The sequence below is a fragment of the Schistocerca americana genome, chromosome 4 (genome assembly GCF_021461395.2).
Source record: "Schistocerca americana isolate TAMUIC-IGC-003095 chromosome 4, iqSchAmer2.1, whole genome shotgun sequence".
Classification (NCBI taxonomy): Eukaryota; Metazoa; Arthropoda; class Insecta; order Orthoptera; family Acrididae; genus Schistocerca; species Schistocerca americana.
In genome coordinates, this window is record NC_060122.1 from 594,289,153 (window position 1) to 594,305,889 (window position 16,737).

Genomic DNA, 16,737 nt, shown 5'->3' on the forward strand with positions numbered 1-16,737 from the left:
CTAGCGTCAGCAGAGGCAACTATTTGCAGCAGCAAAGTGACTGTTGAAGATAAGCTGCCTTTTCAGCGTAATGTGGCACTGAGTACCGGGGCTTGCAACTCAGACTTAGTTATATACTTGATTTGTAACATCTCTGTATCAGACCTTTGGAATTTAAGATAATACTTTGTTCTTACACTTCACTTAGGAAGATATTTTCATTAATAATTATGATAACCAGTTTCGTTTCTTAAAAAAGTATGGGCTGTTTCATTTTGAAACCACTGGGACGTAATGACCTATGTAGCCATTAAAATCGTCGTAAAGCGCGAGTCGTTTCACCTTGAAACCACCCAAAATACTTTATTATGAATTTCAGATTGTTGTCATATACTGTTATTGATTTTTGTGACAATAAATCTACATTTAGCCCTGGTGAAATTTGAGTTTCGATGCAGCAGGCTAGCAGCTATGACATCACACCAATAGCTGAATAGATCGCAAACCGTTGCAGTTTCTTTGGAAATTTCACAGTATTGAAAACGTAAGCAGAGTATCTTGGAAATGTAAAGATGGCTCCGGTGGGGATATTTTGTAAGGGATTACAATGGCTGTATGCAGCTTCTAGACGAAAACATTATGCAAATATAAATCTATGAGATTCATAGAAAAAGCAAGAATTGGTGGCACAGCATTTTCTGCCACTTTCGTCGTTGTCACTGTTGTAAATGCCTTCATCATTTATAAAGAACACTGCAATCACTAACAAATATCCTTGAAGCAGTTCAGACTCTTTGTAGCTGTTGGTCTAATTGGAGCATCTTTATCAAATCCTTACCGTACTTTGACAGTGCATCCCATATGCCGGAGAAAGGATCACCTAGTGGATGTACGCACTGTAGTGACGCTAAGAATTACGTCGCACAACATCAGTGTGTAACACATACAATGTCGATTTTTATATAACGAAAACAAAGAACTGTTTCACTGACTAGTGTTCGAAAGAAATTGTTATATTTTTTCCCTGTGCTTATACATGGGCTGTGAAGGGTCAACCAATCGTTCCTTGATACTCAACTGACGGCACTTCCACAGTCTGGCCCCCCGTAGAATACAAATTACATCGTCTTAACTCCTTTCATGAAGTACCCAGCTCACCAGAAAAACGGAAAAAGCTGGATTTTTGTCATTGTTGGATGTTATGGTCAGACTGAAAGTATGATGGCTTTGGGACATTCGATTTGTCCTGGGGAAGTGGCTCGGATATTAAAAATAAAAACCAGTCGCTGACTATAGAGGACTGTTGTGTACATAGTTCCGCATAGTCAGTGCGTACACAACTTTCCCACTAGAGCGCGCCCTGCTAAGCACAACAATGCAGGCGCAGCGCTCGTCTGTCTCCACACTACGAGATGGCGCTGCCATAGAGACGGACCAAATTCTGCTTCCACCGATCCGCATATTAATATGTAAGGCAGCCAATGAGATTGCTGCTAATGTACAACCTTTTCTCCTCGTGGATCACACTCGCGCAGTGATACATGAACGCGCGAGGTATTATAACAAGTGTACAGACCTCCGATTAGTCAGTATTTATTTGTCTGCACCAGTCTGTACCAGTTTGCATTTGTCTGTACCAGTCTATAGTCAAGTTTCAGTCTGCGCCTAATACGATTACCATATTCCTGTACATAGCCATGAAGATAAATGTATAGACACTTTTGTCAAGTATCAGAGATATATGTGAGAATAAGATTAGCGTACCAATACCAAAGGAACTTCAGATTGTCAATTGTAAATAGCATCCAGGACAAATTTAAGTAATTTTTATGCTTGTTATTATTTTAATAAATGTGTGTGAATATTAATCAAGTTATGTTTAAAGTTGGTCACCGTCAATCTGCTACTATAAGCGTGCAAGTGGCCTTTCTATCGTCTGACCTAACGGCAGAAGATAAACACGGCACGATAAGACCATAAGACATATTGCTGACACTCGCCTATTTCGTTAGAGCGACAAGTCAAATAATCTGATGGTGTGTTTACTGAAGGTCATACAGTATGCTCACCACAAGGACACTGCAAACTAGAAAAACTTACTTTAGGTTGGTGCAGAAAACACCAGTGCTGAATTTGCATTTTGCTCCACACGTCTAGCACTGTATCTTCCACAAGGCGCTGAATGGAATATGAGAAAATGATCGTTTTGAGAAAAAGATCATTAATTAATACGTACCCAGTTTTGACGATCACATCACAATTTCTTTTTAGTCATAAAATTGGTTCATATCGGCGCTTACGAAACTTAGTTTCGTTGGTTTTTATCAGGGTTTACGTTCTATATGTGCACAGGTCTATAGCTGCTGGTACCATTTTATTTTTTCGTATTTACATTAAAAATTAATACTCAACTGTCTCAAAATACGCTCACTATAATTCATAAAAAAGTAAATATATCATAATATTGTTGTATAATTTTCGAAATTTGGGCGGACCAGGGCAGAAAGTGTAGGTACCATTGGAGCAACACTGTCAAAGCGTTTTCGTGGTTTCCTGTTTCAGGTACACGGCGGAGAGGGTGGAGGAAGGCGTGAGGAAGGCCAACCTGCTGTACGGGGGTCGCACCCCCAACGTCACCAACGTTGCTTTCGTGAACGGCGGCCTCGACCCGTGGCACGCACTCGGAGTCCTCGACGACATCAGCGAATCATCTCCACCCATCGCCATTGAGTGTTAGTATCTCACACCAATACAATACCATTATATGCATGCCATAGCTTACCTTCAATCCGAGCATTCCGCTTCTGGATGTAAAATATTTGCAGCAAAGTGCTATCCGATAATTTAGACGTACATGTCATCTTAAAGCAAGGGTCGTGCGACATGTGAACACATTGTGTGTGGCCGTGTGAAACACATACTCATGTGCCAAAATATTATGACTACCTGCTGAACACTGCACACCAGAAAAAACTTATCAGGGGGATTGCTGCAGCAAACACCAGTAATGGATTTGCATTTTGCTCCGCACGCCGATCACACATCTTGGAACCGTGCTCAACAGTAATTCTGCGTGGCATGAATGCAATGTTTGGAGAGTTTTAAAACAAGTGCTACTGGTTGGGTGTCTTAATTATTTACTATGGGCGAGATGTGAAGCTGCTAGTATATAAGGGAATTTAAAATTCACAAAAAGTCGATTTTATCTGTCAAGTAGATTAGTACAGTGTTTTCTAGGATATAAAGCAGCTTCTTGGTACTTGTTGTCAGAAACGTATAAGAATCACTGTCTGCAAAAGAAAAAAATAGTATTACCAGATTAGTTCGCCTACCAATAAACCTGCTTTGGCTATATGGTGGTATATTGAACAGGAATCGTTGGAGCAGCCACAATATTCACTAGATTTATCACCGTCTGCCTTTGACGAATGGAAGAGGTACGACAGACAACCTATAATATTGGTACAATATACGCTCATCTTTGCCCTCTAGTGTGCCTTACAGAGTCTATATGTATATGTAAATGTAGGTGTGGATGATGTACTCCCATACTTACAGGTTAGCAAAACATTGTGGTGTACAGTGAACAGACCATGTCAACTGTTGATTGCATCTCGGGAACTGAAACATTAGGAAAATTCTTTCGTCGACATGTGAGTGACGTTTTTACTCTAGAACACAATTTGACACAGCTTAGCAGAGAACTGCTCATCTAGCCCTCGTCACCACAACACTACTCTCCATTCTCAATTCTCAACGCTATCTGGACGGCACACACACACACACACACACACACACACACACACACACTTTGCTGAAGAATGGAAAGATATCATAGTTCAGTCTTCTAGTACATATGTAAACATCTCTTTCACATTGTAACTAATTCAACTGTGGGTTCTTGTTGAGACTTTATATGTTGTATTTTAGTCTTGTTACACAAACTTTATTATTACTACATAAGATGTGAGCCCGTGTGCCACAACCTTAGTAAAATGTTAAAAAGTAAGTTTCTGGCTATAGAGTACCACCTTTTCCAATATGCTTATGACATCACCTTCACGGTTCTCTATGCTACCCTTCAACGGTCCCAAAGCATCCTCCAAACCCACCTCAACCAGTTCACCACATGGTGTAACCAGTGGTTCCTTTGTCTCAATCTCTCCAAAAACCAGGCAATCATCATAGGCCGCACCACCCACTTCTTCCGTCTCCACGATTTCTACCTCACCGTTTATGGATTTAAGGTCATCCTATCCACCTCACCCCCACCCTGAGATACCTTGGCCTCACCCCTGACCGTCACCTCACCTGGACCCCTCACCTAATGACCCTCCAGCAGAAAGTCCATTCCTACCTCCGCCTCCTGAAACTCCTGTCTGACTGGACATGGGGATTGCATCCTTCCATCCTCCACACCGACAGATCCATCCTATCCTCTGTTCCTCTGTTATGCCAGCGTTGCCCCCCCCCCCTTTCAAAGGCTCTCCAAATCTTTGACCGCCACGCACCCCGCCACTCCACCTTGCCTTCTGTATCCACCTTCCTTCCCCCACATGACTCTTGTATGACCTCATCCCCTTCTCCCATCTCCTCCTTTTCCTCCAACATCTCCTCATACATTGTCTGAAGGCTTGATTTCCCCCCCCCCCCCCCAGGTTTCCTCCTTCCTCTCCACCCCCCACCCATTGCTGCACCTCTATCGCTGTATCCCTCCCTCTCTCCACCTCCACACCCTCCATCTCCTTCATCAGGGCAATTTCCAGCACCTTCCCTTCCTGGATGTTGAACTACACCCTGACATCTACCCTTCCTTCCAACTGTAACCTGGCCTTGTTCCCTCCCCTCCCCAGGGCCCCCCTTTTCCTCTCCCCTCCTTCTCTCAGAGCAGATTTTCCTCCATTCCTCCCCTGAGTCCCTGCACCCCTTCCTCAACTGTGTCCCTCACACATCCTTCCCTCCCCAGCTTTCTTCGACACGCCCCCGCCCGTCTCCCCCCTCTCCATCCTTCCCTCCCTTCCACCCTTCTCCCTCATCTTCATGCCCCTGGCAGATCCTGTGTTTGCTCATCGTCATCAGTGTGCTACATCAGTGTTGTGTGTCCAGATCTGTGATTTTAATTGTGTGCTGGACTTGTACATAGTGTTACTGTCAGCGATCGTTATGTGATATGCCGTCCATCGCTACTTTTAAGCTTCAGCCATACTTCACCTTGTGTTCTTCTATTAATTGTCCCAGTGTGAGGTTTTCCTGTGTGCAATACTTTTTTCAGGTATTTATCTCCATTTTAGAGTCGCCCCCTTTTTGTCTGTTCTCTCCATTATGTTCCCCCTTTTTATATTTATGTACGTCATATTTTCTCCTTTGTAATTTTAAGCCAGCCAGGATGGCCGAGCGGTTCTAAGTGCTACAGTCTGGAACCGCGCGACCGCTAGGTCGCAGGTTCGAATCCTGCCTCGGGCATGGATGTGTGTGATGTCCTTAGGTTAGTTAGGTTTAAGTAGTTCTAAGTTCTAGGGGACTGATGACTTCAGAAGTTAAGTCCCATAGTACTCAGAGCCATTTGAACCATTTTCAATTTTTGTAATTTTAAATGTCTTCTATTGTATAATTAATGTCTTTCAGCTGAAGAGCAGCGCATATGCTGCTGCCAGCCCCTCCCAGATGGGACATTGAAATACAATAAATGAAAAAAAAATTGTAATGTATGCAATGCGGTTTGCATTCCACTTTCTAAGCTGCTATGGGTTTAAGATATTACGTACGGTCAGTAGAAAATATACGTATCTGGCCGTTAGTCTTCTTGAACGAACTGAACATAGTTACGGATAAATCACTATATGCATCTAAAATAATAGCTTATGAGATCTCGTAAATAGTCTGCAAGTTACCAAATTTTTTTCCTGAGAAAGTATATGTGACCTATTCCACATCATTCAGACAGGTCACAATTATGAATTACCGATGATGCAAATAAGTAACGAACTACCTTTAGGTGAAAAATCTACAGATGGAACAGAAATATTTTGTGATTAGGGATTAAGGGCCGGTTACGTATACTTTCTTCTGGCGTAAAGGATTTATGGCGTATAGTAACACCTTGAACTCACAGCAACTTCGAAAGTGGGCTCTGTAATATTGCAGAGGAATTCGTTTCATTTTCTTGTGGTCAGCATTCAGGAAACAACAGCCTCCAAAGATCAAAAATCTGTGTGAACATATCTTTTGTCATGGTCGTAGTGTCATAGTGTCATAAACTAAGTTTAATTTTGTTCAAATTTTCTGTGTTTTCATCTATAGTTGCGGTTTGGGACGTCCGTTGTACGGATAATCTTCAAGAGCGTTGTACTAACTACGATTAGGTTTGAATATAGTTAACAATTTCTAAACATTTAATTTTCAACAATCTCTGATTAATTTTCGTCTGAAATAAACACCCAAAAGAAAGAATTAGAAAATAGCACGTTACTGGTTTATCCACTCCCAACACGACCATTTTTAAAATACGAACAAAATTATTTTCCCGATGAGAATGATGCTTGAATCACGTTTTTATCCAGCATGAACATACAGAAACAAAATTATGTTGATACCAGTGCTATCTGTGTTCCATTTAAAAAATGTGTGAGCTAGCTCTCGATGAATATCAAAAACGTCAGAAAAAGGTAAACTTGAGAGCAACGAATTAAACAGGGCACTACTATTGCAACAGCAGATACCGTGAGCGAACGAAACAATAGACACAATGCATACCGTCGGGATTTGCCCTGATGTGGGCTATTTTCGTTGCAGTACAGATGCAGAGATAGCTGGGGCAAGAAGCGAAACGAAATGCCGTGACTCAGTGACGGGCTGCGGAAGACCATGGGTTTCTTATGCCGGGATGCTCGGAGGACTTCCCTGAGCAGCCTCTTAAGGTCAATCTAGAGATTTTTTCTTACTATTATTACCCCTAAATACCTGAGGCTCTTTGCAGATGATGTTGTCACTTACTGTCTTCTAAAGTCTTCCGATGATCAAAACAAACTGCAAGACGATTTAGACAAACATTGCATGCTGCCAAAAATGGAGAATTAGTCTAAATAATGAAAGGTGTGAAGTCATCAACTCAAACCAAATTTCGGTTACACTATAAAACGCACATATCTAAAGGCTTTTCATACAACCGAACGCTTAGGAATTACAATAACTTAAACTGAAACGTTCACACAGGTAAGGTTGCGTGGAAAGCAAACCAGACTGGAATTTACTGGCAGAATACTTGGAAGATGCAACAGATCTTTTAAACAGACTGCCTACACCACTCTTTCAGAATTGAGAAAACGCAACAGGTCTACTGAAGAGACTGCTCACACTCCGCTTTTCCGCACTCTTCTGGAGTATTACTGTGTGGTGTGGGAACCGCATCAGATAAGACTGACGGAGGACATTGAAAAAGTTCAAAGAAGAGCGGTTTGTTTTGTATTATCACGTAATAGGGGAGAGAGTGCTACGGAAATGATACGCAAATTGGAGTGGCAATCATTAAAACAAAGGCGTTTTTCGTTGCGACAGGATCGTCTCATGACATTTCAGTCACCAACTTTCTCCTAGGAGGGTGTAAATATTCATTGACACCCACCTTTATAAGGAGATTCAAATGTCCGTTTTTCCCGCGTGCTGTTCGTGAGGTACAGAAGTATCTTGAAGGTGGTTGGAAGAATCCTCTGACAGACACTCAGTCGTGAATTGTATAGTAATCATGTAGGTTTAGAAGTACATGTAGATGTAATGGAATGTAGTTGAATTAAAATGGTTCAAATGGCTCTGAGCACTATGGGACGTAACTTCTGAGGCCATCAATCCCCTATAACTTAGAACTACTTAAACCTAAGTATCCTAAGACATCAAAAACATCCGTGCCCGAGGCGGGATTCGAACCTGCGACCGTAGCGGTTGCGCAGTTCCAGACTGTAGCGCCCAGAACCGCTCGGCCACCCCGGCCGGCAGTTGGATTAAGTCACATGATTCTGAGAGAGTTAGTTTGGAAAACAAGACACTAATTGGGTGGGTTTTTCTGTTTTGTCAGTAAAATAACTTATTATGTTCAAACTGGAGATGATGTAAAATGCCATTTGACACTGGCAATAGCAAGAAAAACGTTTCTGAAAAACAGGATTTTGTTAAGAGCTAATAAAAATTTAAGTGTTGGGAAGTCTCTTTTGAAGGTTTTTGCTGGAGTACAGCAATGTAAGGAAGTGAAACATCGACGATAAGCGGTTCAGAAAAGAAGGAAACAGAAGCGTTTGAAGTATGGAGCTACGGAAGAATTCTGAAGATTAAATGGGTAGATGGCACAACTAATGTGGAGGCAGTGAATCAAACTGTGGAAAAAGAAATTTGTGGCACAAATTGATCAACAGAAGCGTTTGGTTAATAGAACACATCATGAGGCATCATTTGATAATAGACGTAGGTGAGCGGGAGGGAGGGGGGGATAAAAACTGTAGAAGGACACCTAGACACGAACACAGTAAGCAGGTTCAAAAGGATGTAAGTTGTTGTAGCTATTCGCAGATGAAAAAGCTTGCACAGGATAAACTTGCGTGAAGAGCTGCTTCAAACCAGTCTTCGGACGTAAGATGACGACGACGACCACCACCACCACCACCACCACCACCACAAAGACAATAACAGACATCTTGTAAGTTGTGAATGGGTATGGATATTGGATATAAATGGAGTGGGTATCGCTTAATATGGTACTGAAACAAAGCCCACTCCCTATAGAACGAAGGAGAATGGTAAACTTTCCGACACACTTTGGGCTTACTACTTCAATATTGCGATGCACCACCCACAGATGTAAAAATATCCCAAGTTTCATACTTTCCGAAGTTGTTAACATGTAGTTTCAGGCTAGACGCTAAATTGTGACTCCACGGAGAATAAAGTAAAGATGTATTCAGCGTGCATCACCAACGGTGAGTCTGTTCAGGTCTCCGGCCGCATTCTCCTGCCTACAGCGTCGAGTCATGAGCTGAATATAATGGGCGTCTCATACTATAAGTGCTCGCGCACTACCGAGTTCTGGCACTTTTGGAATGTATACAGTTGTTTGGGATTGAAACAAGCATTAATTTATCATTAATTTATATCTTGGGGCAATTTGGTGGTATTCACTGTCTCATGTCGTGACTGAACAAATTCCACTGAACTACACTCCTGGAAATGGAAAAAAGAACCCCGTGAATTCATTGTCCCAGGAAGGGGAAACTTTATTGACACGTTCCTGGGGTCAGATACATCACATGATCACACTGACAGAACCACAGGCACATAGACACAGGCAACAGAGCATGCACAATGTCGGCACTAGTACAGTGTATATCCACCTTTCGCAGCAATGCAGGCTGCTATTCTCCCATGGAGACGATCGTAGAGGTGCTGGATGTAGTCCTGTGGAACGGCTTGCCATGCCATTTCCACCTGGCGCCTCAGTTGGACCAGCGTTCGTGCTGGACGTGCAGACCGCGTGAGACGACGCTTCATCCAGTCCCAAACATGCTCAATGGGGGACAGATCCGGAGATCTTGCTGGCCAGGGTAGTTGACTTACACCTTCTAGAGCACGTTGGGTGGCACGGGATACATGCGGACGTGCATTGTCCTGTTGGAACACCAAGTTCCCTTGCCGGTGTAGGAATGGTAGAACGATGGGTTCGATGACGGTTTGGATGTACCGTGCACTATTCAGTGTCCCCTCGACGATCACCAGTGGTGTACGGCCAGTGTAGGAGATCGCTCCCCACACCATGATGCCGGGTGTTGGCCCTGTGTGCCTCGGTCGTATGCAGTCCTGATTGTGGCGCTCACCTGCACGGCGCCAAACACGCATACGACCATCATTGGCACCAAGGCAGAAGCGACTCTCATCGCTGAAGACGACACGTCTCCATTCGTCCCTCCATTCACGCCTGTCGCGACACCACTGGAGGCGGGCTGCACGATGTTGGGGCGTGAGCGGAAGACGGCCTAACGGTGTGCGGGACCGTAGCCCAGCTTCATGGAGACGGTTGCGAATGGTCCTCGCCGATACCCCAGGAGCAACAGTGTCCCTAATTTGCTGGGAAGTGGCGGTGCGGTCCCCTACGGCACTGCGTAGGATCCTACGGTCTTGGCGTGCATCCGTGCGTCACTGCGGTCCGGTCCCAGGTCGACGGGCACGTGCACCTTCCGCCGACCACTGGCGACAACATCGATGTACTGTGGAGACCTCACGCCCCACGTGTTGAGCAATTCGGCGGTACGTCCACCCGGCCTCCCGCATGCCCACTATACGCCCTCGCTCAAAGTCCGTCAACTGCACATACGGTTCACGTCCACGCTGTCGCGGCATGCTACCAGTGTTAAAGACTGCGATGGAGCTCCGTATGCCACGGCAAACTGGCTGACACTGACGGCGGGGGTGCACAAATGCTGCGCAGCTAGCGCCATTCGACGGCCAACACCGCGGTTCCTGGTGTGTCCGCTGTGCCGTGCGTGTGATCATTGCTTGTACAGCCCTCTCGCAGTGTCCGGAGCAAGTATGGTGGGTCTGCCACACCGGTGTCAATGTGTTCTTTTTTCCATTTCCAGGAGTGTACTTTTAGCTATATCCAAATTAACGCTATCACTGTTGACCGTTGACACTGGGAGTATAAGGACTCGAGAAACGCACCCGCTTATCGGGCCTGTGTCTCGGTACAGTGCATCGGTAACAGGAAAGTCTATTTTGCTCTTCCTGCCGTAATACTGTGCTGTGTATAGAAGTATTTCCATTAACCTCAAAATGTTATGAGAGTAATTACTTTCAAATCACAGCAAAATCGTTAAAGCCAATTTACAGAACAAACTGTGAATTGTTTATCATCAGCACCATCATCATCTGTATTTGACATCTACTGCTGGGTAAAGGCCTCTTCTTGAAGGTATGTTTTACGGTATTCATCTCAGTGTGCTCCCTGCCGCCGTTGGATAAGCAGCTGCAGCAGCAAGTCGTATACTCTTAGCTCACTTACTTGTTACATAGTTTAATTCTTAATTTCTTTGCGTGTTTTGGTATTTGCATTGTTTAATTCATAAATTTCTGGCGTATTATAGTATTTGAAAGTTGTAGCATCGCGTTTTAGTACCTGAATAGTGTAAAATCGCGTAGTCTCCTTCCGCCGCCGAGCAGTGTGTCAGCAGTGCGCAAGTAGCAGCATTACTGCATTTACTAGGCAATCTTGTATTTAAATAACCGTTTAAATTTTGTGTCGAATTCTTTGTGCTCTCTGTAGATTAGTTCAGACGTTCTTTGCACAACAGTTTTTAGCATGGATAGGGACTGCAACTGCTGTGTTCGGATGCAGGCTGAGTTGGCATCCCTTCGCTCCCAGCTTCAGGCAGTGATGGCTTTGGTCACACAGCTTGAGGCTGTTGCCAATGAGCATCACTGTGGGGGTCCGGATGGGGGTTTGTTGGGGATGGCCTGCTCGTCCCACGTATCCCCCGATCGGACTACGACTGTGGCTGCCCGGGATACTGCCCACATTGAGGCTGATCCCTCACCTGTGGTAGAGTGGGAGGTCGTCTCAAGATGTGGCAGGGGGCGAAAGACATTCTGGAGGGCTGAACGGAAGGCCTCTCCAGTTTGTCTGACGAACCGGATTCAGGCTCTGTCTCAGGCTGATACTGATCTTCGGCTGGACATGGCTGCTTGTGCTGTTCCAGAGGTTGCCCCTCAGTCTGCAAGATCCAGGCGGTAGCAGAGGGTGGGCTTACTGGTAGTTGGGAGCTCCAACGTCATGCGCGTAATGGGGCCCCTTAGGGATATGGCAGCAAGAGAGGGGAAGAAAACCAATGTGCACTCCGTGTGCATACCGGGAGGAGTCATTCCAGATGTGGAAAGGGTCCTTCCGGATGCCATGAAGGGTACAGGGTGCACCCATCTGCAGGTGGTCGCTCATGTCGGCACCAATGATGTGTGTCGCTATGGATCCGAGGAAATCCTCTCTGGCTTCCGGCGGCTATCTGATTTGGTGAAGACTGCCAGTCTCGCTAGCGGGATGAAAGCAGAGCTCACCATCTGCAGCATCGTCGACAGGACTGACTGCGGATCTTTGGTACAGAGCCGAGTGGAGGGTCTGAATCAGAGGCTGAGATGGTTTTGCGACCGTGTGGGCTGCAGATTCCTCGACTTGCGCCATAGGGTGGTGGGGTTTCGGGTTCCGCTGGATAGGTCAGGAGTCCACTACACGCAACAAGCGGCTACACGGGTAGCAGGGGTTGTGTGGCGTGGGCTGGGCGGTTTTTTAGGTTAAATGGCCTCGGGCAAGTACAGAAAGGGCAGCAGCCTCAAAGGGTGCGGGGCAAAGTCAGGACATGCGGGGGCCAAGCAGCAATCGGTATTGTAATTGTAAACTGTCGAAGCTGCGTTGGTAAAGTACCGGAACTTCAAGCGCTGATAGAAAGCACCGAAGCTGAAATCGTTATAGGTACATAAAGCTGGCTGAAGCCAGAGATAAATTCTGCCGAAATTTTTACAAAGGCCCAGACGGTGTTTAGAAAGGATAGATTGCATGCAACCGGTGGTGGCGTGTGAGTAGCAGTTTATCCTGTAGTGAAGTAGAAGTGGATAGTTCCTGTGAATTATTATGGGTGGAGGTTACACTCAACAACCGAGCTAGGTTAATAGTTGGCTCCTTTTACCGACCTCCCGACTCAGTAGCATTAGTGGCAGAACAACTGAGAGAAAATTTGGAATACATTTCACATAAATTTTCTCAGCATGTTATAGCCTTAGGTGGAGATTTCAATTTACCAGATATAGACTGGGACACTCAGATGTTTAGGACGGGTGGTAGGGACATAGCATCGAGTGACATTATACTGAGTGCACTAACAGAAAATTACCTCGAGCAATTAAGCAGAGAACCAACTCGTGGAGATAACATCTTGGACCTACTGATAACAAACAGACCCGAACTTTTCGACTCTGTAAGTGCAGAACAGGGAATCAGTCATCATAAGACCGTTGCAGCATCCCTGAATATGGAAGTTAATAGGAATATAAAAAAAGGGAGGAAGGTTTATCTGTTCAGCGAGAGTAATAGAAGGCAGATTTCAGACTACCTAACAGATCAAAACGAAAATTTCTGTTCCGACACTGACAATGTTGAGTGTTTATGGAAAAAGTTCAAGGCAATCGTAAAATGCGTTTTAAACAGGTACGTGCCGAGTAAAACTGTGAGGGACGGGAAAAACCCACCGTGGTTCAACAACAAAGTTAGGAAACTACTGCGAAAGCAAAGAGAGCTTCACTCCAAGCGTAAACGCAGCCAAAACCTCTCAGACAGGCAGAAGCTAACGATGTCAAAGTTAGCGTAAGGAGGGCTATGCGTGAAGCGTTCAGTGAATTCGAATATAAAATTCTATGTACCGACTTGACAGAAAGTCCTAGGAAGTTCTGGTCTTACGTTAAATCAGTAAGTGGCTCGAAACAGCATATCCAGACACTCCGGGATAATGATGGCATTGAAACAGAGGATGACACGCGTAAAGCTGAAATACTAAACACCTTTTTCCAAAGCTGTTTCACAGAGGAATACCGCACTGCAGTTCCTTCTCTAAATCCTCGCACAAACTAAAAAATGGCTGACATCGAAATAAGTGTCCAAGGATAGAAAAGCAACTGGAATCACTCAACAGAGGAATGTCCACTGGACCTGACGGGATACCAATTCGATTCTACACAGAGTAAGCGAAAGAACTTGCCCCCCTTCTAACAGCCGTGTACCGCAAGTCTCTAGAGGAACGGAAGGTTCCAAATGATTGGAAAAGAGCACAGGTAGTCCCAGTCTTTAAGAAGGGTCGTCGAGCAGATGCGCAAAACTATAGACCTATATCTCTGACGTCGATCTGTTGTAGAATTTTAGAACATGTTTTTTGCTCGAGTATCATGTCGTTTTTGGAAACCCAGAATCTACTCTGTAGGAATCAACATGGATTCCGGAAACAGCGATCGGGCGAGACCCAACTCGCTTTATTTATTCAAGAGACCCAGAAAATATTAGATACAGGATAGCAGGTATATGCTATTTTCCTTGACTTCCGGAAGGCGTTCGATACAGTTCCGCACTGTCGCCTGATAAACAAAGTAAGAGCCTACGGAATATCAGACCAGCTGCGTGGCTGGATTGAGGAGTTTTTAGCAAACAGAACACAGCATGTTGTTATCAATGGAGAGACGTCTACAGACGTTAAAGTAACCTCTGGCGTGCCACAGGGGAGTGTTATGGGACTATTACTTTTCACAATATACATAAATGACCTAATAGATAGTGTCGGAAGTTCCATGGGGCTTTTTGCGGATGATGCTGTAGTATACAGAGAAGTTGCAGCATTAGAAAATTGTAGCGAAATGCAGGAAGATCTGCAGCGGATAGGCACTTGGTGCAGGGAGTCGCAATTGACCCTTAACATAGACAAATGTAATGTATTGCGAATACATAGAAAGAAGGATCCCTTATTGTATCATTATATGATAGCGGAACAAACACTGGTAGCAGTTACTTCTGTAAAATATCTGGGAGTATGCGTGCGGAACGATTTGAAGTGGAATGATCATATAAAATTAATTGTTGGTAAGGCGGGTACCAGGTTGAGTTTCATTGGGAGAGTCCTTAGAAAATGTAGTCCATCAACAAAGGAGGTGGCTTACAAAACACTCGTTCGACCTATACTTGAGTATTGCTCATCAGCGTGGGATCCGTACCAGATAGGGTTGACGGAGGAGATATAGAAGAGCCAAAGAAGAGCGGCGCATTTCGTCACAGGGTTGTTTGGTAACCGTGATAGCGTTACGGAGATGTTTAGCAAACTCAAGTGGCAGACTCTGCAAGAGAGGCGCTCTGCATCGCGGTGTAGCTTGCTGTCCAGGTTTCGAGAGGGTGCGTTTCTGGATGAGGTATCGAATATATTGCTTCCCCCTACTTATACCTCCCGAGGAGATCACGAATGTAAAATTAGAGAGATTCGAGCGCGCACGGAGGCATTCAGACAGTCGTTCTTCCCGCGAACCATACGCGACTGGAACAGAAAAGGGAGGTAATGACAGTGGCACGTAAAGTGCCCTCCGCCACACACCGTTGGGTGGCTTGCGGAGTATAAATGTAGATGTAGATGTAGATGTAGGCATCGATGTTGCCCGTGGTTGCTTTCTGATACCATCTTACCGCTTCCATAAAGCTGATTTCTCCGGTTTGTTGCCCTTATGTCTTAGAATCCAGTGAAGAACTTACTTGTTCCATCTAACAACCATTATATTGGTCAACTTTCTTGCCATCGTTCATTTCCTTCTATAAGACTGTAATTTTGTCTGCCACTCCAGTTTGTTCCCTCATTTATTCTTCTATTTTTTAGCTTGTGTTAGTAAGCCTGATATACTTTTCTCCTCTCCTTGTTGAACGATTTTTAGTGCTTTTCATACTGAAAGTTCATACATGACCACCACCAGTCAGAACTGGTACTACACACTGAAGGTAGACTTTCTGTTTGATGCAGACCGGAAGCTTGACTTTGAAAATATTTGATTTAACCAAAGTATACCAACCTATTGTTACCATTTTGGTTATTTATCTTACTGTTTATCCAGTCGATACGTCAGCTCTTCTAAATATAATAACACCTTAATTGGTTTGATAATTCTTTATCATCGTGTACATTAGGATCTACGTATTTTCAGAACTGGCATTACATGAATGCTCAGGTTTGCTTTGGGGTAATTCCTATAACTCGTTAACAAACACAAATGGAATAAGCTCGAAACAAAATTACTAACGTTTCAGATTTATTCTTAGGCTACAAAACATGGGCTTTCAGGCACATTTAGCTATATAGTGGTACAAAAAAGGTCATGTAATTAAACCGTCACTCTCAGACACGGCGCAGTAACACCAGCAAAGGCGCGCCTTACTTGGACTACGATAAAATAAATGGGGTGGCCCTCAGGTTATTTGAGGAAGATATGCATACCAGGAAGTGACACATTTGAACAAGAGCTGGGAGGATAAAAAGTGTAGCAGACAACAACGTGTAGTGGTGATTGTTGATGAAGGCCCAGTGTTCCATAGGAAATATGCTGCTGGTCGATAAAGAACTCCTGTGTTTCTGCTGCAACTGTATAAGTGACCTGGTGTGTTTCTGTTTACAGACGACACTGCTGGACATCCCACAGCTGACGGCAGCCCACGACAGGATCGAGCAGCTGGTCGCCCAGTGGATCAACTAGGGCCCAAGCAGCAGTGGAAAAAAGTGTTAATACGAATAAAGCCAGAAACAAAAAGACTGTTGTCTTAATTACTTTCCAAAACTCCTGATACACCTAGGCCTTGTCAAACGCAGCGCTGAGAAGAGGTGCCTGCTGGGAAAGATTATGCACACACGCATCGTTCGTAGCTGCGCCTGAAGATTTTTCCAGGTTATATTAGTTTTCGTAATTACAGTAATGAAAATGATATATAAAACAGCGAATTCGTCGTTGAATGCAAAGTCAGTGAATGATTCTCCAGAAAATAAAAGTACTTTGTAACTGTAGGATTATTTTTATTACTCAGCGAGAAATTGTTAAGGAAAGGATGCTATTAAAAAAGAAGGATATTATTAAAAGCAAGATATTATTAAAAAAGAACTTTTCATGTAACCATACGAATCATGGATTTACGTCTACAGAATGCTACCCCCGCTGCACAACGTTTCT

At 44.3% G+C, this 16,737-nt stretch overlaps 1 protein-coding gene across 1 annotated transcript in view; it reads left to right on the top strand.

Moving 5' to 3' along the window:
• The window catches only part of LOC124613638 (thymus-specific serine protease-like), a 60,809-nt gene extending 44,472 nt beyond the window's left edge, over positions 1 to 16,337 (top strand). The window contains exons 6-7 of the mRNA XM_047142353.1: positions 2,542 to 2,711; positions 16,192 to 16,337. Of these exons, the coding sequence (XP_046998309.1) occupies positions 2,542 to 2,711; positions 16,192 to 16,337 (316 nt within the window). The remainder of the gene's footprint in view (positions 1 to 2,541; positions 2,712 to 16,191) is intronic.
• Positions 16,338 to 16,737: the final 400 nt, after the last annotated feature.